Raw genomic sequence first — 26,068 nt, forward strand, 5'->3', positions numbered from 1 at the left:
ACACCAGGAAGTCAGCACAATTGAGCAGGTTTTCGCCAGGATCTTGGTTTCTCTGTGCTCAACTGACCACATTTCTAGCTGTGACCTCAGGACCAGCCTCCATGATTGTCTGCGTTGTTGGCTGACAGCCCAATTTGGAGATCACTGCTAGGCTCTGCAGACAGAGAGACTCAGCCATGGGGTGGGATTTGACCTTTGCTTTCAGGCATTGTGGATGTGACTGCTTTGAGCCACTCAGCTCTAGGAGCTAGAGCTGGATCTCAAGCGCAAAGACCAAAGGTATCATGGACATAACCTCTGATACCAAAGGATTTCACTGACTCTTTCCTGCCTCTTCCAGGTGTCTCTAGGCCCTCCGTAACTGTGGTGGCCCTTTCGGGTATGAATGGCAGCACCTTGTGGTCCATCCAGCTTCCAGAGGAGACTCGGAGTGTGCAGTGCAAAGGGCTGTCACTGGGGGCACCTGCAGAGCCCGTCTGCCTCGTTACAGGAACATCAAAATTCCTTAGCCTTCTCAGTGCCTCCACAGGTATAAACAACTACCAGCATATTAGAAATACGCTACTGCTTTTTTGTTTTCTTTAAAGGACTAATAAGCATGAATGATTCAGGGCTGGTACTTCATGGTCGCTGTTATCTGGTGACACACAGGAAGGAGTCAAAACACCAATGAGTTTCTAGTTAGACGGATTAAGTGAATCCACACCATTGCTGGTCTGTGGCAGCATTTTCATCCTACCATCTCAGACCATTTCAAAGTGTTAATCTTATCCTGTAGCATCCCCATGGCATAAAAGATATGTAAGGTCTGTTCTCATCAACGTTGAGCTGTTAGTATAACTCAGCACCTACCTAACAGCCCTGAAAAGCTGAACACCATTCTTGGAGAAGTTATATAAGGATGTGTGCTACAGCTAGGAAACCTTCCAGAGAAATTAGGCCCATAGAAGAATTGATTAGATGTGAATGAATATGCATTTTTAATCACTTGGTCATGTGCACCTCCATTCTCTGATTGCTGTTAGTTCTACCACGTTAATTCACTGGCAGAAATATTCATAGGTAGATTTAGGGATGTTTTTGGAATCGGGACAGAGAGTGGAGAGATACAAGAAACCTTGGGTTTAAGTGACACATCCAGTCAATGAGCAGCGACACTTGCCTTTCAAAGGCTTTTTTACTTGCACAATGTTTGCATGGTCAGGACCATAGACTGTCTCCTTTACCTGCAGTAGTAGTGTTATTAATGTGTGCAAGTGTTTGCAGGTCTGGCGTTTGGTTTCCTTTCTCATGCAGGGGCAAACCCTATCCTACACAGCAGCAGCAAAGCATTTTAAAACTCTGATTGAAAAAGCAAAAGTCTTGGTAAAAGAATCATGGAAATGTAAAAGCATAGAATTACATTTTGCCTTTTTTGGGTGTTTATTTGCCAATTTGCAAACCAGGTTTTACTGAGTTTCCAGCTGGGTCCATGCTGGACTGCTGAAAACATGCTTTCACCCTGAGGTGGAGTGAGCATGCCATGCTGGAGTGGCTATTTCTGCTGGGAATTTAACGGAGACACAGATTCACAGATTTGCACTTTGAATATCAGAACTGCCCATCTGTTCCCTTTCCTGGCATCTACCTACAGGCTCTACCATTGACTGAGGAAAACAACTGCTGTCCTGCAGAGCTGCACGCTCATTTAGGTTCTCCATCTAAGAGTGAACCTCAAATATTCTCTGCTATTTCAGAAATTGTTTTGGGCTCAGGTCTTTCTAGAGAGATTCTAAAAAGAAACCACAGCAGGACTTGAGGCATGACTCAATGACAACCTGAAGAAATGCTGGGGGAAGAACGTTGCTTCCCACTGCAGCTTTCCCCAGTTTGTAGGCTTGTCTTTCTTCTTCTCAGAGAATGGGGGAAACAACCTGTTTTGCCCCCTCCTTCAAGAAGCTTTTGTGGAACTCTCTGGGGATGCCTGCTGGCAAGTTCCCCAAGTGCTGCAGGTCTCTCTCATCCTGTTCTTCCTGCAGGCAAGACCATCTGGACACTGAACTCCATCCACCTTTCAAGTGGGATCCTGGCTGCACCGGCTGCAACTCTTCCGGATTTAGATGGAGATGGGATTAGGGATATTGTTGTTCTGGCTCTCAAAGAGATACAGGTACAGCATATCCCTGCTCAAGGTTTGAAAGGACCTTGACTATCTAGAGGAAAAACAGAGAACCTGATGTTGAAAGGCTGTAACAGGAGCTGCAAGAGCCCCTAATTGTCATTCCCTTAGATTTCCATGAAAAGCACCATTTCCTTTCAGTAGGTCAGAGCAGTGAGATTAAGCAATAATGATACTACCTGCATGTCTTGTCAGCTGGGAATGAACAGAAGGGTCATTATTTACCCTTGGCTGAGACCTGAGAATTAACTATTTCTGTTTACTGAAGGCTTGGTTTGAAGTGAGTGTTTAGCAGCATAGGAGCCATGTTGAGATAGGTCTCTGGAGAAAGGAGCATTCACCTTATCCAAAAGAAAGAAATACTTGTGTGATTAATTCAGATGCAGATTTCTTCCATGTTCAGCTGTCCCCACAATTCTAGGATTAATGTCACTAGAGGAGTTCACTTTTTTGAAGTCCCTCCCGTCTTTGATGCATTTGCAGTCAAGAGAAAAGCATGACTCCCAGGAAGCCAGACTGAGCAAAGAGAGAGACCACTAGGCAGACCTTGTTGTGGGGGGAAAGAACAATGGCGCCTCATGCTGTGGGGACTGGGGAAAATTCTGAGAGCACAAATGCACGAAAGCACTGCTAAAAATCTCTACATCTCTGTCTTTGCAGCCTGATGTGTTTTTCATCTTGGTGTCAGGAAAGACTGGGACTGCTTTGGGTGGTCCTGTGAAGTACAGCACCAATGGAGAAGGGAAAGTGATTGGCCCCCAAGTCCACATTACCAGTCGGGGAGCAATCTACATCCTGTTTGGTTTTGGTAAGATGCATCTTGCCTCTCTAGCGCTTTGCCTTGCTGAGAAAATATTAATTTTACCTAAAATGGCCCAGACCATCCCTGGGATATTTCCACCATGCCTTCTGCTGTAAAACCTATGAGTAGAGGGCATGGGAACAAGTCTCGCTGCCATGGTGTGGAAAAGTACAGGAGCAACAATACCTGCTAACCTGGAATACCATGGAGATTCCCAAAGGTACATCATGCCAGGGAAGTTCCAGCTCTGGGCACTTCTTTACCTTGTACCACAACTGCAGTGGTCCCAAGGACCCTCCGTGCTACTAGGAAGCTAACTTTTTCAGGCAGAACTCTTCATCTTTACTCTTCCTGGCAGGTAATGTTCAAGCAGTTGCCCTGAGGGATATCTTTACCCAAGCCAGAAACCGGGACAGCTTTCCTGCAATGCTGCAGCAGGAGGAGCCGGAGTGGGAAAAGCGCAGATCTGTCAACCTGTCAGAGCTCATTGACATTTACAGGTAGGAGATGGACTTGTCATCTTGCTTCTGCTGGGAGAGGAAAGGTAGGGTAGGCACCTCTTAGCGCTCTTAGAGATGGTCCGTTCTACTTCAATATTGTCCTTCTTTTCATTGTCCAGTTGATAACAGTACCCTGGGGAACCTGTTGTTTCCCCCTGTCCTGTGGTTGTCCTAGTAAAAGAAGCGCAGAGTGTGATAAAAGGGAGTCCTTTGCTTCTCCCGCTCCTTTTTCCTTTCCTCCACCCCTATGCATATCTGGAGGAAAAAAAAACAGGTGTTCCCAGCTAATGCAGTTCCTTTGTGAAGCTCAGTCTATGTACAGCATTGTAGGCCTGGATTTCTCAGCTCCTTCTTTGTTGCCAAATTGTGGCCAAGGTCAGCCTGGATAGGAATGAAGCGGGGGAACAAATGTGAACCACCAAACTCCATGTTTTTTATAGTAACTCAAGATGTTCATAAGAGCCCACACCTGAATTTAGCCCACTTAACTGAGGAACCCCCAAAGGAAGCTAAGCTCCATCACCAGGGAAAAGATGGGCTTCTCCAAGAATAGTTCAAATCTTAGGTAGAATGAATTACCACGTGGAAGGCAGCTAGTGCTGAGATGTGCAAATACAAGCCTTGGAATCTCCTCTCTGCTTTCCATTTGTGCCAGTGGGGGTGTTGACTTCCTGCAGACAATGAAGACACCTGACACAAACTGCAGCAACTTGCTCATCACAAGCAAAGAGGGCTTGATCCTACTGGGGGGACAGGACCTGGAGCCCCGCTGGACCCTGGAACTGCAGAACATTAGCAGGTTACATACTGGGAACATTTTTCTGTCCTATTTTTTCCTTCATCACATCAGTGATATTAGTATTTAGAGAAGGTGTCTGACTGTGGCCCACAGATCTTAATGTTCCTTGAAAGTTGAAAACGAGCACTCTGATGGCAATCAGCATACCATCTCTACTAAATGTAAACCTTAAAATAATACTGTTCCTCCTCTAATTTCACACATGGAAATTAAGTAATTTGCCAGATCTTGTGGGTTGATAATAACCAGCAATTTCAGCTTGCCCAGTATTAAATATTTGCAAAGGGCAGTTGGGCACAGTTGAGGGAAATTATGTGGGAAACAAATTGCTTGCTCTGCTATCAAGAGGAAAGAAAGCAGCTTTCAGCTCAGTGTTACCTGACTGTCAAGAGCATCTGTAGGAAGAAGGCATTGGAACTTCATTAAGCAAAAAAAAATATCAGTGTTCAGCTAGGTTTGATATTCAGATCATGTCCACATTCTTGATGGCTGACGGGGGACATAAGCAATGGCTTTAGGAATAGCTTATGGCTAGTTGATCGTACTATGGGGAAAGGAGATGGACTGAAAGTGTTTTGGGCCCAGAGTCTGCAGGATTCTGGATGTGTCTGGGGTCTAGTTTAAGGGGTAAGTGGGTACTGACTAAGCAAAGCCAGTTTAGGTTGCTGTAAAATCAGTCATACACAAGTGGATGCACTAATGAATTGGAAAATTTCTATGAGTTCAAATCAAGAAAGCTTGAAGACTGCTTTACTTGTTTCATTCACAGAATGACAGAATGGTTGAGGTTGGAAGGCACGTCTGGAGATTGCCTAGTCCAGCCTACCTGCTCAAGCAGGCTCAACTAGACCAAGTAGAGCTCAGGGCTGTGTGCTCTCAGGTTTTAAGTATCTCCAAGGCTGGGGACTCCACAACCTCTCTGGGCAACTACTCTTCCAGGTTGCCGCACTCCAGCCCAGTTTTTTCTGGTTCTGTGACCTGCCAAGGAACAGAGTACAACACGTGTACAGAAGCTGCTAGATGATTTGAAATTGAATTGAAAAATAATGAAAGCAATTCTTGTTCAAGGCCACTGTACTAAAGTCCTGGGTTGCCTGTTTTCTCGGAGTTAAGAGAGACAGAATCTGGTAGACCAAATATATTGTGGACAAGCATTTATTTAAGAGGGTATTTTTTTTAGGACTTAGAGAAGTTCTGCGTAAGCAACACAGGCTGAGGGACAATTTCAGCTCGGGGGTGTCACTAGATAGTCAAACAGACCCAAACCCAGTTCCTCATCAGACAAAGCTTACAGAGCTAGATGAGCTCCCCTTTTCCTGGGTAAACCTGCCCCAAGCACACCACTCCAGCCAGGCAGACTGAGTCCAGCCCTTTGGGAACAGTCTCCAAGCAAAACCAACCTGATTGCTGCAGATGTGCTGCATTTCCAGATAGCTTATGACAAGATCCCTGGAAAACCATAAAGGAGAATCAGTAGTCATAAAACAAGGGCGAAGTTCAGAGACCATGAAATTGAGTAAGCAGTTGAAAATTGTGTTGTAAATGGATGTTTCAGATGAGAGAGGATTAATAGCAGGTTGCTGCGGGGATTACTGTTAGACAGGAAGAATTACTAGCCTTCTGGTTCATTTGAGAAAGTGCCAAGGGGATTTTTCAGTTGATTGGTAGCATCTAAAATACATATGCCTGCCTGCATTCAGTTTGTGGGATCTGCCACTGACTGTAACCCATAAGGGACATGAGAAGAGGCATCTTAGGAGAGCTTTAAAGTTTATGCCGATAGGATAGAACTACCTCCTAGTTCCTTTTGCTACTGGAGAGCTTTCAAGCTATAGGAGTGTCCCGTGATACTGCCTTGAAAGCATTGGTTCTGGTTGCCAAAGGTGTTTGTAAAGCGAATGGCATTGTTTGATACAGTAAGTATAAATAGTCAAGCCGCAGCTCTACTGTGGCATTGCTATTTAGCAGCCATTCTGGTATGCACATTTTAAAGGAGAAGCTGGAAAAAATTGAAGAAAAGGGCTAGAAAAAATGCTTTAACATGGAAGGTTTATATGGTCAAAGGGAAGCCTGAGAGGTGAGTTCATAAGCATGTGTAGTAATAGGAGCTAAGGGGCATTTTAATCTTGCCTAGCAAGAACAAGTGCCTTGGAGCAAAAGCCATTCGTGTTCAAGAAAATGAAAATGCAGGCATGTTTCTTTGGGTGAGATTAATCATTAGAACTGACTGTCATGAGAAGTGATGAATTAATCTCATCTTTGTATTTCCGTAGCAAGCCTCATGGCTGGTAGACCTAGTCAAAGTCAGCCTACTGATACTTGGTTGATTGGGTGAAATACAGCAATCAGTCATAAACAAGAGGAGGGAGGACATATTCTGATGATCTTGCCTTGCCATAAAATCTCTGATTCTGTGAATTTTGAGGAATCGTTTGTGCTTATTTAGAACCTTGTGTCTAGCTGCGGTGAATTTAAGGCAGACAGAGATAAGACTTAGAAAGCCAAAGGCAAGCAAGATGGCTAGAAAACAGTTATTATGAGAGATATTCAAGTAATAGTGTTAATGTCACCCAAAAGGGACAGGATGAGAGGGGACTTCATTTAAGCTGTTGAAGGTTATGAAAAGGCTTGTAAAACTGCCAGCAATAAGAAAACAAAGAATTATGGGCTGACATTAATGGTGAGTATATTAAGAGCTGTTTCACACAGCTAAAGCAGCCTGGGCAATACACTTTCAGCAGATCAAATCTGGTGATGCATTTTGAAAAGGCTGGGTAATTTTTTATGACCATAGCAAAACTGTACAAGTTCTCATGCTAAGGAAAGAATAATACAGGGTCATGTCACAGGGTGATAAACAGATGTCTACACAGCCCAGCAAGGGATGCCCCCCACACAGAAGAATGGCTAACAAGAATTATGGGCTGCTTGATCATTTTTCACTTTTCTGATCCACCAACAAATGGTTCCTGAAAGTCAGAACAGTTCTGAGTGGATGAAAGATCTTATTTAGCATGGCAAATCCTGCTTTTTTTAAGAGGCAGAATGGAGAATGAAAGCAACTGTGCTGTCTCCATCTGAAATCCCTGTTTTTCTGCCATGGGGTTGAGTGTTTCTTTTTCCAAATTTGCAGCCAGCCTGTACCAGGTTACTTCGGTGCTGACCAAACTCTGGACTTCATGCTGCAAGCACAGACTGGCGATGGGAACAAAAAGGTAAAACAAGTGTGAAAGCAAGGAAGTTAGTGGCAGCATAGGAGTGAGGGAGGTTGGGTAGAAAGGGACAATCATTCCCTGCTCTTCGCTCTTCCCGTTTCTGTGGCTGACACTCATCACTGTGTGGCCACAGGCAACAGAGACCATGCCACTGCAAGGGGGCTCTCTGTATGCCCACACCTGGACGCCTGTTAATGCTAGATCTCTTCCCTGCCTTGAGGTGGTGGTGATAGATGGCAAGTCCGGCCTCCCGGTTTGGAACCAGGAACTCCCATGGCAGAAGCAACAGCTTGATGCACTGTCAGTCATGACTTTGGATAAGAAGTCTGTTTTTCTCTTCTGGGCTGATGAAGCACAGCCTGTGTTACAAAGTTTGGTGAGCAAGCATCCTTTCTTCACTTCGAGGTTTCTCTGGGAGGCACATGCAGTCTCTGTCTTTTATTCCTAATGTAATTGAATTTTAAACCTGCCATATAAGAAGGCTGTCAGGGACATCTTTTCCTCTTGCCTTGAAACTCTGACTTCTCTGAGCCTGAACACAGGAGTTTTTGTGTTCAGATTCTTCACCAGAAAGCTTTACTGACACAAAACCAAAACTTTCTGTGTGAATTTCGTTTTTCTCTGCAACACTGAGATACTTTTACTGCAGATTTATTCCCAGCCCCAGAGTGCTGCTTCTCTGCATGCAGGCACACAAGTCAGCATGGAGACTCAAACTTCCAGACTGTAGTTTCACCCATCAAGCTGGCTTTGACAGCCAGATCTCAACCTTGCCAAACAGAAGTTGTGGAGCAAACTCTGTTTTAGAAAAAAAAATTTTGCAGGATTTCATCTCTGTAAAACCACAGAGTTTTTGATTCTGTGATCTATGTGAAGACAATGCAGTGTCAGAAAACTTATTTCTTTGGCAAAGCTAAACTCCTCGTTGCTAGCCAGCTGTAACATTTTTGTCTGTCTTTCGTTCCAACAGCAACCTGGTCCCCGACCTGAGCGCCCAGGGCTGCACCACCTCTATCTCCTCCATCCAGTTTTTCCTACAGTCCTTTTGGACCTCACCAATGCCACAGACAAAGTCATTGCTTCAGCAGGTGAGTAAAAATACAGGAGAAACTACCTAGGCTAAAACAAATATTGAGGGAGAGGCAGCTGTGAGAGGCAATGGGGAGTAGTTGTGCCTTTAAAGTTAGCACCTGAGGTTCACCACACATAGGCCATGGGAAGTAAGATTCATCTTCCTCCTGAAGGAAGGTCCCATCGAATCCCTACTGTGCAAATAAAAGACCCACCAGGTTTCTTGCACATGTTTAAGCAAGGAAAGGTCCAAGTTTGATTTCATGCATGTTTTACATCAGAGAAGTTCCCTGACTTTCCATGGGTCTTATGATTTAAGGCAGTGCATGAAGAATCACTATGAAACCTCTGTCACCTCAGATACGCTTCTGCCTTTGTTGGCCATCTTCTCCTTGTCTCTGGGATAGCAGCTGTGCTGCTTCTTCCTCTTTCTTTTTGAAAGGGGGAATCCAAAATATTTAAACATGTGTTTTCTGGGAAAAGTAGATCTGGATTTAACATCTATACAAGACTGTACAGTCCCTGTCGGATTTCCTTGCTCTTTCGAAAGCAGTTCAACCAACAGCCAGCCTGTTGAGCATGGCAGGATGTGGGATAAAAGATCAGTTCATCCAGTACAGAGTCCAGTAGGTCAGGAAGCATAGAAAAGCTGCTACATAGTGCTACATCTAATTGGATTTGTATCAGAAACACCGCTCAGTCAAGAGCAAATAGAATATCATTTTTAGAGGGGTTTGCTAGAAACTAGGACTTCTGACGTCTGTACAGATCATTTTGCAGTAACTGAAGAGAACTGATTTGCCCATGCTTTACCTGTTTCCCCTTCTCTAGAGGTAAAACAATATCTGCTAACAGGTGTGACAAGGAAAGCTCTCTGAAAGGGAACCGCATTATTGAAATATGTGCATCTCCTATATCAAGCTCATAATCATCACTTGGAACCAAATCCTTCCATTTCTGATCTAAATTTCAGTTTATTTCCATGGAAAATTTTAAACTTAAAATCATTCTCCCTGATTAACTAAGATACATGCAATTGTAAAGTCAGACTGAATATACCCTCAGTCCAGTGGATGTTTTGACTGAGTAAAGACTGTAAGATTTCTTTTGGGAGAAACGTAATCATTTACTCCTCACCAATATTTTCTCTCCTTTTTCTGATGGACCAGTTGGAATTAATGATCTCCAGAAGGATGCATTTCACATCACTGTGACAACAACTGCAACCTCTGAAAAACAGCCAGGATTTCTCTCGGTCAGGAAGCTGGGCCTGAAGTGGGCTATGATGAGTCAAGGCCAAATGGTGTGGCTAAAGGACACCACCACTCCCAAAATCAGCCGTGGGGAAGTGAGGCGATTTCTTGCCCGGCTGAAATTTGTTGCCTTTCCTCAGAAGGTGAGATTGTGCAGGAATCCCTAATGAAATCCAGGACTTTGAAAACAGCTGATCTCTTCCCCATGGATACAGTTAGGTGCTTTTTGGGATGCAAAGAGTCTGTTTGGAAGATGACTGGCTGCCCCCATAAGCTAGACAGATTTTGAGGCCCAGCTGTAGTTTGGCAGTTGGACAAGGAGAGGGATCTTAGAAAGAAGCAGGGATGATGATCATAAGGGACTGACAGACTCACAGAAGGAACACAGGGGTGGGACAGAGATGACTTGTTTTGACATGGGCAAACAAGGGTCCTGCATATAGTGGGGCCCATGTTCAGTTGCTGACTTGTGAATTAGCATTTTTCTCTACCAGACTGGATGATAATAGGTTTTGGCTTTAGTTTTTGTTTGCCTTTCCTCTCCAGCTCTAGCCTGGTGGTTCCTCAGATTTTGGTTGGACCTGTGGCCTCTATGGGGAATACAGGAAGCTGCTCTGTGAATCTTCAGGAAAACTGCTGTGTAGAGGGAACGGAGGCTAAAAGCACTTCCCCTTTCTTCAGCTCTTTGGGGAAAGCTACTGGAGGCAGGTTTGTCGTAGGTGGACCTGTCCTGTACCAGAGGAACCTTGTTCAGCGTCTCCCCCTCCATATGTCGTTCTTGCATGCTTCCCTCCAGGTAACAAGGAAATGTGAATTTAGAATTTATATACATACATACATATATATATATAAAAAAAAAGCCAAGTTTCTTTATATATATATATATATGTATCAATTTATACAATATATGTATATTTTTTTGTATGTTTAATTTATGAATGAGATTTAGGACACTCCTTTTTATGTCCAAACAGTATTCCCAGGCAGTCAAACAAGCTCTAAGCCTAGAGCGAGCCATGATGACTCAAGGCAAATGGTGTGGCTAAAGGACACCACCTGCTGCTTTAATCTTTATATTTTTGGAGAGAAGCCTCTGTCTAGCTCCTGCAGGGTTAGTCTTGTCCACAACCTTTCCTGTACTCTCAGCCCTCTTTTCCGTTCTGTCACCAAACTCACAAACAAACTAGCTCTCTGGCTGAATTACCTTATCTAGAGAAAGATGATCCCCACAGTATTTGCCAGTTCTTGCACTTGTATATTTCTTTTCCCAGTCCCATGTTCAAGACAGGTTCATGTGGGTGATGTAGAAGCGAAAGGTTCACGTCTTATTTCTGTCTCCTCTTCATCCATCCCTAAGCTTTTTATGAACCCAAATTATCACTGTAACATCACACTGCAGTCCAGTGAGCTGAGTCCCCCTTTGCAATGCACCACAGCCCTTTTGGGATAGATTGCCAGCAGATCCCCACTGGCACTGTAAAGATCACACTAGATCCAGCCACAGCAAAGCTGATTCTCACACCACAGCTTCAGGGTTTCACCTCTGCTCAGGCAGAGGCAACGCTGGAAAGCTTTTCTCTGCATTTTACCCCTATTCTGAGCTCAACTTTACCATTCCCTTGCCAGCCCAGACCTGTGTGCAGTTCCAGGAGGAATGGACTACCCTTGGAGCACATTTGCTCTCAGTATGTTCAGTATGTTTAGTGCTTTGAACTATGCCTCTGCGTGTGCCATCAGTCTCCTGTGTTGTAGTTGCAGAGCATCTGCATTAATTTTCTTGTAATAGAAATGACCGTATATAAACTAAGCACTTTGGTGCCCCAGCAGCTCCCCACGGTGCAGGGCAAAAACATAGGAACTGTTTTCCCAGTATGCCTTTCTAGATCTGAGCTTTGACATTAGGCAAAGCCAGGCTAAGGTGAGGATTGCAAAGGACTCTTCTGTCCTGCTGCTGGCACGTGGCCTTCCAGCCTCCCCGCACTTCCCTGTGAGTGGTGAGGTGCTGGCAGGACTTTGACCCTCCCTCCAGATGGACACATCTACCATGGGTTTGCTCTCCTGGGCTCTTGACACTTCTCACTGTATTGCACTCTCTCTTCCCTGCATCTCCATATAAAGCTTCCAGGATAGCCCTTCAGGATTAGCTGCCAGCCCCAAGGCTGGTCCTTGGGCCCCGCTCTCTTAATGTCAGAGCCTGTGAAGAGTTTGTATAATGGTATTTTGGTGTAAATAGCTTTGTATATATTAGCACAACTGTAGCAATGGCCCTAGGCCTGACATTTTCCTCCAGACAGGGGTTAAAGTTTATAATATATAGTCAGTTGATACAGCTGCATAATAGGGACTGAAAGCGTGAGGACTCATAACATATGAAGATTAAACAGGAGTGCCCCTTCTCTCCTGTCTAGCCACCACCTTGCTGGGAAAGGTGAAGCGGCTGTTACCTGAAGTAGTTATTCTCCTGAGGTTCTTCCTGAGAGAACTGATATTCAAGTGCAGTGACGTTAGCTCCTCCATAATGTGAATTCACCCTGCCCGCACACACACACATCCCCGCTGTGAATAAAGAGTCTGTCTGTATATTGTTGGGAAAATGTATTTGAACTGTGAACTGCAATGGAGCAAATAAATACTGTGTACAGCATCAGTGTGTCATGTGAACCAGTGTTTTACCTTTGAGACATTATGAGTTTGCTTGATTTGGGGATTGTTTGTGATATTTTTACAATGGGGAAAGGGGGACAGATGAAGAGCAACAAAGAAAAAAGCAAAAGCCCAGCCAAGGATTCTTAAAGCTTGTAGAGAAGCACAGTAGAAAGAGACAGACAGGAAAGTACCTCAGAATGGGAGATTTTTGGGGAAAAAGCAAGAAGGGAGCATGCGGGAGTCATTACAGATAGGAAAGAGGAGGAGATTTCTGAAAGCAACCCCCCATTCCTACTGCAGCAGCAATTTTAATCTGGGTGCAGGGCGAAGAGGCGTTTGGGCCTGGAAATGAGGAATAAATAGGGTGTTCAGGGAGGATTACAGCCAATCAATGAGAGCAGCAATGCCCTTTGCTGTAGCACTGAACCAGGAGGGTTGCTGGAAGGTCAATGTGACACCACCCAAAGAGCCCAGCACTGCAATTTGCCAGCTGGATGGTGCTGACTATCTATTCCTGGGTGCAATACTGCTGGGATTAGGACATCTGCCTCAAGTCTGTCTGAGAGCTTGGAGACAGCTGGCACCAACAACAACATCGTTCCAGTTTCACCCTTCCCAGCTGAAGACATCTGTCAAACTGTGATCAGGGAGGACCCACCCTGCTGCTGTTGGCACTGCTGTTGCCCTGGCCCAGTGCCTACCTTCTCACTCCCCGAAAGGTAGAGGAAGGAAGGGCTCCCCAAGAACTTGCTAACAGTGGTGCTAGTGGTTGGTTCAGAGCTCTTGTGCCTCCCAAACCCCACTGCTCTGTCTCTGCGCACATCCCTAACAGCGATCTTCCCCAATTGTCTGTCCCAAGACTTCATCCAGCTCCAGCTCTGCTTCCCGCTGTAGCATTTTCTGCTGCAGCTCAGAGTAGAAGTCGACTCCCTCAGAGACTGAATGGAGGGGCTTGTCCTGGGGCTTGTAGTAGCTGCTTATTTGCTGCTGTATGAAGTACTGGTGGTACTGAGGCTGATCCTTGAAGCTCCCATCATGGCCCTTGACATGGTTCCTTTTGAACTCCAGCACAGTCTTGGTGTAGGTGTTGAGAGTGGTGACAGCAGAGGCCATGCAGCAGGTGAAGGAGGCCCAGGCCATGCTACAGGAGAGACGCAAGAATAGCATGTGCTGTGAGAAGACAAGTGGGGTAAGGAGTTGAACTGCATGCATCGTGATGCACTCTGATTTGCCAGGCAGAAGCTGCTGGGCATTGGATGTGAACTAAGACTCATAACATTACAGTTCTTAGGGGTTATCCCACCACAGGATCCTTCTTTGATCAGTGGGGTAAATACTGGTCATCCTTGTCACCAGGAAGGGCACAGGGAAAATAAAAAGAGCAGCAGGAAAGTCTGTAACAGGTCAGAGCAGGACAGTGCAGCTTGCAAGCAAGTTCTGTATTGCAGGGCTGCTCAGTGTCTTCCTGGACATGAGATATCTCTACTTCAGCATAACCAGATGCCCATGCTGACATTTGATGTCCACGATGGGCACATGGCACTGGAGTGTTTAAGTGTAAAGAAGCAATGTGGTCACCATCAGTACAGCATTGCAAATTGAGCCTGCACTTTCCATGGGCACCTGCAAGGCTCATCCAACTGTTTTTCAAGTCAGCATATCAGCTGCAGCTGGTTTATTTAGCCTTTCGAGAAATGAACGCTGAGCCACCTGCTTTTTGCAGCTGCTCTTCCTGGCTACAGTGTCCACATCTTTAAGCATGTGTCTAGGCTTGATGCAGCAGGGATAGGCCCTTTAGACACTGGTTAGTGAAGATGCCAAAGCAGCATTGCAACTTAAACTGCAGAAAAACAAGGCATGTTTGAGAGCATCATCACAGGTATGACACTGGCCTCCGCACACAAGGAAGAACTGAGACTAAACAGGGAAAACCAGCATAGTGGCAAACTTAATTAGTCAGCAGGGTTGAAGGCACTCATTTAGGTGTCACCCCATTGTTTTGCAAGTCCTTGGTAGCTACTCATTTAAGTAATTCAGAAAACATTTGTTAAAGCAGGGCATGAGGCAAAGAGAGGAGATTATCAGTAGGAGAACTGTGGTACACTCAACTTTGGAAACAAGAAGGTCAAGAAGGGAGAAGGTGGGTTTTGACAGGGTGTAGCATGGCTGAAGCCCAAAAGGCTGGGGAGGTGAATTTGGCTTCAGAGCTCACGTACTAGAACGCCCAGCCATAGTCCCACGAGTGTGGTCTCCAGTCCTCTGGTCCCAGATTAACTGTTGCCTGGAAGACTTGAGTGTACATCATGTGTGCCACCATCCCAAGGAGACCTGGACACAAGAAGACAACAAAGCAAGGAAGTCACAGCAGGTGCCAGAGCTATATACTTCAGCCTCGTGTGGGAGAGGAGGCTCTCCTGCTGCTGTGATTTCAAACCTGCAGTAATACACTTACCTGACAGCACTGAGGAGACAGCAGCAAAGGCATTAAGCTTCAACCCACAGACAGGATTGCCAGTATGCAGCATTTCCACCATCAGGAGGATGAAGCTGATGAGCAGCAAGCTGATGTACAGCATCTCTGATCCCAGTGACAGCCACAGGATTCCTGCCAGGAACCAAAGACTCCTCACATCAATACAGCATGGCTTGTTCAAGGGATAGTACTCCCTCTTCCCAACCCAGTCCTGAAAGGATTCCCCATGGAAAGAAGGGAAAGAAGGAAAACAACAAATCCCCCCAACCTGTGAGCAATGGCTCAAAGGATGCCGAAGGGGACAAAGGATCTGTCACAGAAGATGGCTTTGCTTGTCTAGCGTGGAAAAAGCTGAGAGGAACTAAAACAGCTGTCTGCAAACAAGCCAGCATTATTCATAAACAGCAAGGAGGAAGCCATGGGGAAAAAGACAGGGAGAAAGCTGTTAAGTATTAGCACAAGACCTAGTGGTCATAGGTTGGCCACAAACACATACAAGCTGGACGTTAGAAGGTTCTTACCCATTAGTGTAGTGGCCTTCAGAGTAAGTTTCTAATCACAACAATGGAAGCAAGTTAATTTTAACCTGGGACTTAACTGGTTAAGAAAAGAGCTCTATGGTGCATCCGCAGCAGTGGCTGGGACCTGGCCTCTGGAATTCAGGAGGCCCCTTGCAGGCCTGTGTTTCTCACTGAAACCTTAATTAAAATGAACTACATTCCTTGGGGTGGATATTCACCGCTCACCCTGCTGCTTGAACCGAGTGCAGGTACTTTCATGCTGGGATTATCAGTGGGACTTAAGTGATACCACAGTCCTCAGCTGAGCTCACTGTGTGGTAGGACTTGGAGGAGAATGAGAAAAGGCACTCTGTAATCCTGGGCTGTGGAAGAGCACAGGATTCATTGAGGAAGAAATATTAATCTGACAAATGAAGCAGCACTGTGAACACTACTGTTAGCAACTACTAATGGCTGTAGAGGAGACATTCAACTGGGGAAAAGGAGTGTGAAGAAAACCCTCATTAATGCTGCACTGACAACTCCTCAATGTGATAATTGCCATAGAGTCACCCAGCTCTTTAGCAGGAATTGATGAGCTGCAATTCCCTGCTTAGAGGAGCTGGCTTGCTTGCTGCAGCACCATCAAGGAGACTATTTTGTTAGAGGTCAGAGTGCCAAAAGTGTCCTGGAGGCTGAAGGCACCCCACATGTGGAGAGGTCTCTGCATCGCTCTCCCGGCGAGTCCAGGCGTACCACGCATGCTGTATAGCCTGGTCTCGTAATGCTGACTGTGTAACATGGAGCTGCTCTGCATGCACCCAGCTCAGCCAGCCCAGCCGGCAATCAGCAGCCACGCCACCTCCTCCAGTGCTGGCCCAGCTGTATACTGGCAGCTGTGCTGGAGGCCAAGGTCATCTTAAGACGATACTATGTACAGGATGGGGTGAAAGCAGGTGGTAGAGCTGTTAAGACCACAGTGTCATTGTGAGTGTCATGCTTAAGCTCACAGTAATCTTCCGATTAATTTGTAGGAGCTCAATCTCCTACAGGACATGGCCTTTCTATCAGTGTTGGGCTGCAGTTAGACAAGGAGCAGTAGGAGGAGTGTGAGGGGGGGCAGAGAGAGAGATTTACAGAGACACATACTGTGGTTGCATAACCCTCCTTTCTTAGGAAAACAAGCAATAAGGGAGACACTGGAAGCAATAGAGCCAGAGGCCTGGGCAGGGAACAAAGCACAAGCATGTGAGAAAGCAGGAAAATGAGTTGCTACTCCCTACAAAGTGAGCATTTTTCCGTAAATGCAGGAGTCATTCAGTAAATGCAGTTAAGTCAGTCATTCATTTATGAGAAAGTGGAGATCTGAATGACTTCAAAATGGTCTTGTAACACCAGCATTATTTGAATTGTGTAAATATTGTTTCCCAAAAGAATAAGCAGGGAAGGTTTTCTAACCCCGCTGTTGTGCTGAAGAGTGACCCAGGTTAATCTGCACAGCGATGCCACCACACGACATCCCTCACCTGGGAATGCACATTGCTTTATAAAAGCAGGTCATCATTCTTTGCCAGTGTTTTTAAAATAGGGCATACAAAGCAGAAAAAGAAGATGAGCTCCCCAAAAGTAATCATCTCCCTGCTGGCTGTTGCAATTCCCCAGCATTTGTTCCAGCTCTCATGGCTTGAATGCTGACACAAACTCTGCACCCCAGGCCTTTCCTTTCACATATGAACATCCTCTGAAATGAAATGCGTCCAGCCTCTATCTCAGGGAATAGTTACCAAGCTCACAGAAACTGAAAAGCTTTCAGTAGGCAAAATTTCCATTGAATATGCACACTTACATCCAGGTATACTGCAGTTATCCCCAGGATAAGTTACAACATGACAATGAGGGGTGAGCTCTCCAACCCAAATTAAGTTTTGTATTTGATGAGGCAAGGACTTCACCCTGGAGGTGTAACATTCAGATGTCCTGATCACTTACCACAAAGTAAGAGTTGATTCAGCTTCCTGAGTCATCACACTAGACCCCAAAACTGAAGCACTGAGTCAACATGTAGCATATGTGGAAGGTGGCATCCATACCCTTCCTGATGACTATAGCAAGATGAGAAGCTCAGACTGGGCAAGTTATTAAATGAGACAAATCCCACTTCTTATGGGAGGAGGTCTGAGGTTTACAGCACTGACCTCACAGGTGGCAGTGGTTTAGGCAAACATCTGGGAAGAAATCTTTGCTCTTTTGGCAACCACGAGGCCAGGATTTCATGCCTGGCTCTTTGGGGACCCACCCTCCTGTCCTCACACAGGTGAAATGTTGTAGGTCCCCCATTGAGCAGCTACAGTGAGGTATGGGGATTTGCTCTTACCTCTCTCTGCTGGTGGCGAGAGCTCGATAAAGCTACGGCATTTCTCTTCTGAAACACAAAACCAAGGGTATTAGTTTGCAAAACAATGCAGGGTACATAAGGGAAAAGAAATTCTCCCCGTCTCACTCTCTCTTCACTGCATAGCTCCAGTCCTCTCTGACTCTACCCATCATTACCTTCTCCCCTCTGCTCTCTCTCTGACCATCTTCCCAGACCTTCAGTGGGGCAAAGTAGGGGAAAGCAATGTCTGCCTGGAAAACTAGAAGTGTATTTTCTGGAAAAAAACATCAGCAATTTGTAAATCTTACGAGCCTCTGGTGAATATAAAAATCTGTTGCTAGTCATTCACAGAATTACTGTTGGTCAGGCCTATTAAGGGTGTAGCTTATAACAGGCTGCAGACCCATCACTTCTGCTGAGGACATGAATTCCCACTCACCCCAGTCTCAGCAGAGCAGTTCTAGCACCGCTTCCCAAAGAAGAAAGGAAAAAACAACCCCAAACTTCCCAAGTGAAATGCTGCATGACTGAGATGTGAGTTCCTCTCCTGTGGCAGAGAACCACACAGAAATATGGTCTTCTGTCCTCACGTTTTAGGCATGCTATTTGGACAAATGGTGTTCATATTTGCTTTGTCTTTTTATGTTGGCCAGATGCAAACTATTGTCTCAGTTGAGGGTCCATCATTATTATCTCTAAGTCTCTTTTACTGCATAGTGCAATACTGCATTTGAGGGTCCTCTCCTCTACTTGGCACAGTATTTTCTCCCAGAAGTATCAGCCTGCCACTTTTCATGTAAGAGTCTCATTTTCTTAATTTCTATCCCCAGTTCTAATCTCTCCCAATCTCCTGTATTACTTCTGTCATCCACAGCTCTCAGGACGCTACCCAGTTTAGTGCCATCTGCAGTCCTCATTAACTTGTGGTTTGCTACTTCACCTAGAACTTTAATGAGGTTATTCAGTCAAGGCTCATCTAAACTGATCCTGAGATTAGCACGAATAATGAAATCCTTTCTCCAGCTCAGCTCAAACTCTTGTTGTTCATAGTAGCCCCCTTTTGTTGTTGTTTTCTCTGCACTTGCTTCAAAGACCCACAGCAGTGGGTGGCTTGTACTCAATTTACACAAAACAGGGGACTGAGATTGACTACGTGCTCTACCCTGTGCTCTGCTGTGATCCGGATGTAACGCATTCTCTGCGTTCCTTCAGGCACTGGGGTTATTCCAGGACTGCCTGGTGGCCAGACAAGTCTTCCAGGGAAAGCTGTCAAGGGATATAGTCCCATTCCCACAAGCACCATGAAAACACACCCCAATCCAAACCACTCCCAAATAAACACATTTCCTTCCACGGCTTGTGTGGAAATGCTCATAACGAAGCAGCCCTCACATAAGGCCATGAGAGTTTCAAGCACATTCCCTCCTGCTTCCATCCCCCTTCTGTCTGCTTTTATTCACCAGTCCTTTATTTTCACACTCTGACAGCAACAGATAAGAAAATGAGAAATGCTATACTAGAACGGCGGCCTAGTTAAAGAAGGTGAGACGTTTGTGCTTGGGGAGGGCTGAAGGGAGGGCGGTGGGCTCAGAGGAACGGACCTGATGAAAGCAACTTTCATCAGCGCATGTATCTTCAGATACAAATCTCCCTGCTGGCCACCTTGCGGGTCAGTTCTGATCCTTGATGTATGTGCCAGGCCGTAAAGAGCATCTCGGCACTGCAGAGCGTCCACCCGTGCTGGCGTGGCACGGGTTTCAGCAGCAGGACTTCAGCAGGGCTGGGCAGGAGCAAGCCAAGGGTGAAGGGAGGCACCAAAGGGGTCTAGGACAGGCTGCAGGACCAGCCCCTGGCACTCCAGGGTTTACAGTGCCAGTCCCACATGGTCAAAAATCACAAGTGAAACGGGTCACAATATCATAAAAACAACGGAAAACATTACAGTGAAAACACTGCAGCTCTAATCCTCAGGTCAATTTGCCTCCTAGCTTTAGTTCCTCTAGGTTCAGATCCTCCACGTTTTCTCTGTATCTATAAGGCAGTACTTCTCTTTCTGTCTTTTTTTTTTTTTTTTTTAAGGAAAGGCCAGTCCCTGTTCAATTCACAAAAACTCTCAGTTTGGTGATTTAAGGAGAACACCAACTATTGTGGTCCTCACAGTGATAACCATAAATTGACAACACTGCATAAAAAATCACCCCACTTAGATTTCTGAGGGGACATGCACAAATGTGCCCTGGAGAGCATGAAGGAAGCTGCATGTAGGAATGGAGATATGCAGCAAGGGAAAGGAGGCTCACTCCAGTTCTCATCAGGATGAATGATGCCATCACAAAGTCACTGCTGCCACCACCACCACTTGCACTTCACAGCCCCTCTTGCAGACTGAAGGGCACACCAGAGACAACCATTCTCCCTTGCCCCTCTCTGCAAACATCTCAATGAAGAATGAGACAAGAATATGACCACAGCAGTGCACGGGGCCGATGCCATCTAGGAAAATGAAGAAGGCTTTTCTCCCAAGTGTTGTCAGCCTCCCGCCTTTCATTTCCAAAATCCTGTGGAATAAATACAAGGGAAGAAGTTGTGGCTGCCTGGGCAAGACGCTACCTGGCCCATCCATGCTCTCTTCACAGGAAAGCCACATCCCCGTGTGGAAGTATCTGAAGGAAAAGCGGTCATCCCCGGTCTCCCAGCTGTAGTGCACCACATCCTGGGATGAAACATTGCTAGCACCTGCGTCAGGCGGCACGGGGACACCGATGCAGTTGGTGTCTTTGCTCTTCCCACACAAAGGCTTGGGCACTTTCTGGGTCCCGGTACACCAGTAGCTGCCGAGCAAGGCAGTGGTGGAGAGGCTGAGAGCCAGCAGGTTCAGGGTGACAGCCAGGAAAGCACGGCGCCACGGCAATCCCTTCAGCAGCTCCATCTACAACACACAAATGGGAGGGACTGTCACACCAGCCACTTGTCCCACCTAGCCTTACAAATCTCAGCTGTTCCCAGCACACTCCTGTGGGGAGGGCATATGAGCACTCTGCCCTCCTCACAACAGCCCAACAGCTCACCCAGCATGGAAGAACCATTTTTTGAAAGCCAGGGCAGTGGAGCAATAGGTCAGCTTCAACCGTTTCAAAGTACACTGAATATCTGTACTGGGGAAGAGAGGGTAGACCAGTAGACACAGCAGGGCTGAGTGCACTGGAGTTCCTGAGCACATGAGCAAAATGAAAGGGACATCATATTCACCCCATCTCAGAGACAGTAGGGAAAAGCTCTTAACCAACCTCCCCAAATCCTGTGTGTTGCCTTTAGATGGGGCATGATGGATGCACTGTCCATCTAAATGAGAATTCTTGCTGCCAAGTGTCCCAAAACACTTCCTCAAGCAGTTCATTAGTTTACCTGGGGAGGTAGGAAGTGTATTGATTTCACAGTGGTGAAAGGCAGGGAAATGTTCCTGGATCACTGAAGGTCACACATCAAAGCAGTGACCTGCTGAGAAGGGACACCCACCTATCCAGACCTGGCAGCTTGAGCTCAAGCCCCAGAGCAGCTCCTCCCACCTGAGCAAACACTGCTCTGCACATCAGAAATTTCGTTGGGTAGTGGGATGACAGTGTCTCTGCTCTCACACAAAGTGCCAAACGTGTGGGTTTTTTTAAGAGCGAACATTGCCACAAACATTCTCCCCAGTTTCATCTCATCAGAAAAAGTAATTCAGAGAGCAGTTTGTGTACTAGGGTCCTGTAGTCTTTCTCACTCAGAGAGAAGCTTAAGATTTTTTGTGTCTTGCAAAACCCTGCACTGACTTCTGAGAACCCCAACTTATCACTCCATGGATTGATTAGATGTCATCTACCCACACATCAACTTTCATGTAATCAACGCATGCCTCTTCCCACATGGCACTCCCTATGTTTGGCACAACTTCATCCAGATACTCCCACCCTTTCCTATTTATGACTCTCAACATCTATTTGGCCACGAAGAGATTCAGTTTGTACAGACATTGCCTGCTGCTGGTCCTCTTCGCATAAATTCGGTTGACTCACCTAACATTGAATGTGTGAGAAAGGCCCAGCACACTGTGGACACTACTATAAATAAATGATAGGAGACTGAGCTTTGGATTGTTTGTGACTGCACCATAGACAAAACTGCTGCAATTAGAAGCATTTGCTCTGCTAACCAGCAAGCTCGGTAATGTGGTCAATAAAGATGGTGCTGAAGCTCCTCTTGGAAGGCAGGACTTGATTAGCAACTCATCACCCTGAGTGATGAGAAAACAGCGCCTGATTCAGAAACCCTCACTGAAGGCAAGAAAATACCCAGCTCCCGAAAAATTCCTCTGTTGTCTTATGCTCTGCCTTCTTTTTTCTCTTCCCCAGAGCATTCCTTTCTTTCAGCAGTGGAGATGCTGCACCCTGTAGATGGTAATGTTTCAGTGATACCATAACTAATGACTTCCATGTTCTGAAGGCATGTTGGATATCACCATCTTCACAGAGCAGATACTTGCTAGGAACACTTAATTATGTGAAGGTTTCAGGCTAAGGTTGGTGGCACATTCCTCACTGAAAGTTCTTTCAGTGGAAAATTTGGAAAATTTGGCTTATGACTGAAAAGGAAATTATAGATAAAATTGCTCTCCTCAAAACCATTATTTTTCATCTGAAAATAGAAACCTTCAGCACACAAAGTCAGTATTTCATCAATGCTTGATTATAAGATTTTCTGTCATCAGGTTTCAGTTTGCTCATGCTTTTATTTAAAAAAAATCTTTCCACTCATAATATTGACAAAAATAATTTTTTGAATTTCAATCTTCAATAGTAGGAAAAATATTCTCTCCGGCTGATTTGTGATAGTAGTTGAAAGGCCATATAATTTCAGAACAAATGACAAGGAAAAAGGCAAAAAAATATAAAAAACAAAGGAGTCAGAAGAAGGAACTGGATCAAGGATGCAGAGGACATAGGGAATGAGAAGCAAATCTGAACTACTCCTTCATGAGAACATTGTCAGCAAAATTTCGCTCCATAAAAGCCAAGCACTTACTGACAATAACTGACCATAGTATCTAGATAGCCCCAGAAGGAAAGTAAGTTGAATTTACCTTGGCAGCAAGTCCTCAAAGTCCTGTTAATTTGGAGAAGCAATACAGATATGGGACTCACGCTTTGTCTGCTGTTTTGCTCATCTCTAGATCCTCCAAGAAAGCCAACTGCTTCAAAGCCCCTTTCTCCTTTGTCTCCTCCCCTCCTGCCTTGCCCCCCCCAGCGATTATTAAATGCTATCCCTCCAGCCAGCAGCTGTTTTGTGGAAAACGGTCATTTTGTAATCCACAATGCAATCACAGCACAGCTGTTCTGGGAGATTATACAGGAAGAGATTGGTGCTGGGATTAAGAGCAGAAGGGTGACCTGTATTGACTGAGTTTCCGTAAAACACAGGAAGGTCCCAGCCATCTCCATGCGGCGGCTGTTTGGGAGCGTGTATGGGGCGAGCCGGCAGCTCTCTGGCCAGTGCTTCAGGGGTCGAGTGACCTTAGCTCAGAAACCACCAGCACCCTTGGCGTCAGGTCACCTCTTGCCCTGTGCACTGTCTCAGCAGAATGGCAAAGGCCACAAGCCCCCCAGCCCTGGGGTATCCTCCTGGCCAGACCTGCCAGTCACAGAAAGAGGAGAAGAAAAAAATGGGGAGAGGGAAAGTTTACGTGACTGTACCTGCTCTGAGGACTGAGGATTTCAGACCCCGAAGAGATGCCAGTCCAGCCCTCCCCGTGGGCACCGGCGATTGTAATGACAACAGGAGCCCCTCAGCAGAAGCCTGCTGAGTGGCATCACCACCGTGACAGAGGTATGTGAAACAGTGACGAGTCAAAGAAGTCCAGTACTCAAAGGGTGGGAGCACGGGGAAGACTGACTGTCAGTGTCCCTCGTAGTGGCAGCTTTTACCAAGGTGCGAAGTTCACCAGGAATCCCAGCTCCCAGCAGCTTCACGTCGGATGAATTTGGGAAGCTAGTAAGGAGAGAGAAAAAAACGCACTTGCCCTGAGCTCCTGTCCTGAAAGTTTAAAGGCCCCACACAGCACCTGAGGGTGTTGATACACCTTGTTGGACAGTAGAATAGTGAAAAATAAGAACGGCATCACCTCTCAAGAGATCAAACTGTCACTAGAGGGCATGGAGCAGTGCTGCGTTGAGTCAAGCTGCAAGGAAGAGGAGCACCCCAAAGGCGTGTACCCCACCTTGCCCACAAGGGCTTTGCCCAGCGCCAAGCGGGTGAGGCTGCCACGACCGCTGGGAGGGAGCAAGGCCGATCCCCTGCACGCCCGCCACGCTGCTCTGCTGGGGCAGAGGAAGCCGGTGGTCCACCGGCTCCCACCCCCGGCGTCCAACACCAGAGCCCGGCGGCTGGGAGGCGGCTGTGCGAACAGCTCTGGGTGACGGCACAGCCCGTGGCAGCCCCTGCGCTGTACAGGCAGCGGACGGAGCCAACAGGTTCACGGTCCCGTAGGTGGGCTGTGCTGTCAGGGGCTGCCGACCTTTCCTGCCCTGAGCAGAACAGTCGCTGGTTCTGTGGTTACTTTAATCCTAGTCGCTGCGTAAGCTCCTCTAATATAGATAATCATTTCTAAGACAGGCTAAGTGAAAGCAATGCTAAATGTTTCCGTGCTCCATGGACTGTCTGCAGGTTTTTTGATTAATACAAAGGTTCTTTTTGACACAGATGTACTTAATTTACTGAAAAAGGTAGAATAACAGCTGATGCTGTTTAAAAGGAGAGTGGTAATTTTTTTTTTTTTTCATTGTTCAGTCTCTCCACATCTGGACACCTTACGTTTGGCTTCTAAATGCTCGGTAAAAAAAAGCCTGGTTTTCAGACTCAAGGATAGATAGAGTCCATCTCGCTACTGATAACCCTTAATGTTAACATGTTCCTAATTTTAAGCTTGATGAGAGTCTCATTAAAATCCAGGATGCTATGTCAGTTTCTGAAGCTGGGATCATGGCATATATATTGATGAAATGAGACTGAATTAGATTTGTATGGATAAGAATTCAAATTTTAAAATAAATTCATCAGAAATATGCTACGGTTTCAAAAATATACTTGTATCGGATTTAATATTCTGAATAATGGCAGATATTTATCCTTCCAGAAGATGGCAATCTCTCCCTAGTCTTCCTTTTGGGAGTGTCTGTTGCTCACGTGTGTGCTGGGGGGAAGCAACACCCAACTTTAGACTTCTGTTCCTTCGCTTTGTGTTTTCCCCCTCTATCTTTCTCTTTTTTTCCATTTCTATGAACTCAACCTGTTTACCTCACCTGGGGATATGGTGGGTTTGAGTTATCTTTGAGTTATCTGAGCCTGGGGAGACTTCTGAAATCATTGGGGAAAGAAGAAAAGAGGAATGAATGGAGGAACTTAGCAGGGCATTTGCTCCACCTTCTGCCCTGCACAGAACTATTCTTTCTAATACATTTTCCAATATTTCTTCAAGTACCATATTAACTTTCTCTGCATGTTCCCATCCCCAGATTATTGCACACAGCTCATAGAACACCAGTGCACATTTCCTGATGTTCAACAAACTTCTCTTAGCAAAATTTTTTTTTTTTTTTTTTAAAATCTCCATTCCAACCTCGCCTTAATCTGACCAGTTATGGACAGGAAAACCAAGCTGTATCTGCCTTTCACTCTACTGTGCCTTCCAGTTTTCTCCTCTTTGTATCTGACATTTCCCACCATAACTTGACTTGGCTAGAGGTTTTGGATATCTCCTTCTCTTTGAACTCAGCAGCAGCCGGTCCCTGGTGACTTGTTTAAAGTTCACCCATTGAAGTGAATGCCCACAGCAGTTGATTTCCTGCGCAATCAGCCAAGTGCTTGGCTTATAGAAACAAAACAAGGAAACGAATGCAAAACACAATCTTAGCACAACACCTTTACGGAGATTGTCAACCCTAAAAAAGCCCAGGCGTTTACAAGCGATGCATTGATTCTGTGATTCTGTGATTTTTGTCCTGGCTGTATCACATACATACTTAAGGTGTATCCTGCCCCAAAGTGACACCCTCAACTCCCAAGGATGTTGGTGGAAAAGAAGAGCGAGGAGCCCTTGCCAGATAGGGCCCCAAAATTGCAATACTTAACTGGCAGGTCTCAAGAGGCGCACGGCTCTTCATAGCTCTCCTCCCCGGGGATATCAGGGACCAGACACCGTCCTGACATTGGCTCTTCAGCTGCCCTGAAAAGAGAGGAGGAAGA

At 45.9% G+C, this 26,068-nt stretch overlaps 2 protein-coding genes across 2 annotated transcripts in view; one reads left to right on the plus strand and one right to left on the minus strand.

Moving 5' to 3' along the window:
* Window positions 1-10,844, plus strand: part of KIAA1467 (KIAA1467 ortholog) — a gene marked incomplete at its 5' end in the record, with an annotated part of 14,546 nt that extends 3,702 nt beyond the window's left edge. Inside the window, 10 exons of the mRNA XM_010281654.1 lie at window positions 341-529; window positions 2,019-2,149; window positions 2,819-2,966; window positions 3,319-3,460; window positions 4,116-4,259; window positions 7,393-7,474; window positions 7,695-7,850; window positions 8,445-8,562; window positions 9,715-9,941; window positions 10,773-10,844. Coding sequence (XP_010279956.1) covers window positions 341-529; window positions 2,019-2,149; window positions 2,819-2,966; window positions 3,319-3,460; window positions 4,116-4,259; window positions 7,393-7,474; window positions 7,695-7,850; window positions 8,445-8,562; window positions 9,715-9,941; window positions 10,773-10,844 — 1,409 coding nt within the window. The remainder of the gene's footprint in view (window positions 1-340; window positions 530-2,018; window positions 2,150-2,818; window positions 2,967-3,318; window positions 3,461-4,115; window positions 4,260-7,392; window positions 7,475-7,694; window positions 7,851-8,444; window positions 8,563-9,714; window positions 9,942-10,772) is intronic.
* A 2,425-nt stretch (window positions 10,845-13,269) lies between these two features.
* On the minus strand, window positions 13,270-25,986 carry GSG1 (germ cell associated 1). Its single transcript, XM_010281653.1, has 6 exons — window positions 25,924-25,986; window positions 20,402-20,720; window positions 17,792-17,839; window positions 14,897-15,049; window positions 14,661-14,772; window positions 13,270-13,585 (listed from the first exon to the last, which is right to left on the minus strand). Exons 1-6 carry the CDS (start codon window positions 25,984-25,986, stop codon window positions 13,270-13,272), a joined length of 1,011 nt encoding a protein of 336 aa, XP_010279955.1.
* Between the last annotated feature and the right edge of the window lie 82 nt (window positions 25,987-26,068).

This window comes from Phaethon lepturus, unplaced genomic scaffold (genome assembly GCF_000687285.1).
Source record: "Phaethon lepturus isolate BGI_N335 unplaced genomic scaffold, ASM68728v1 scaffold36632, whole genome shotgun sequence".
NCBI classification, from domain to species: domain Eukaryota; kingdom Metazoa; phylum Chordata; class Aves; order Phaethontiformes; family Phaethontidae; genus Phaethon; species Phaethon lepturus.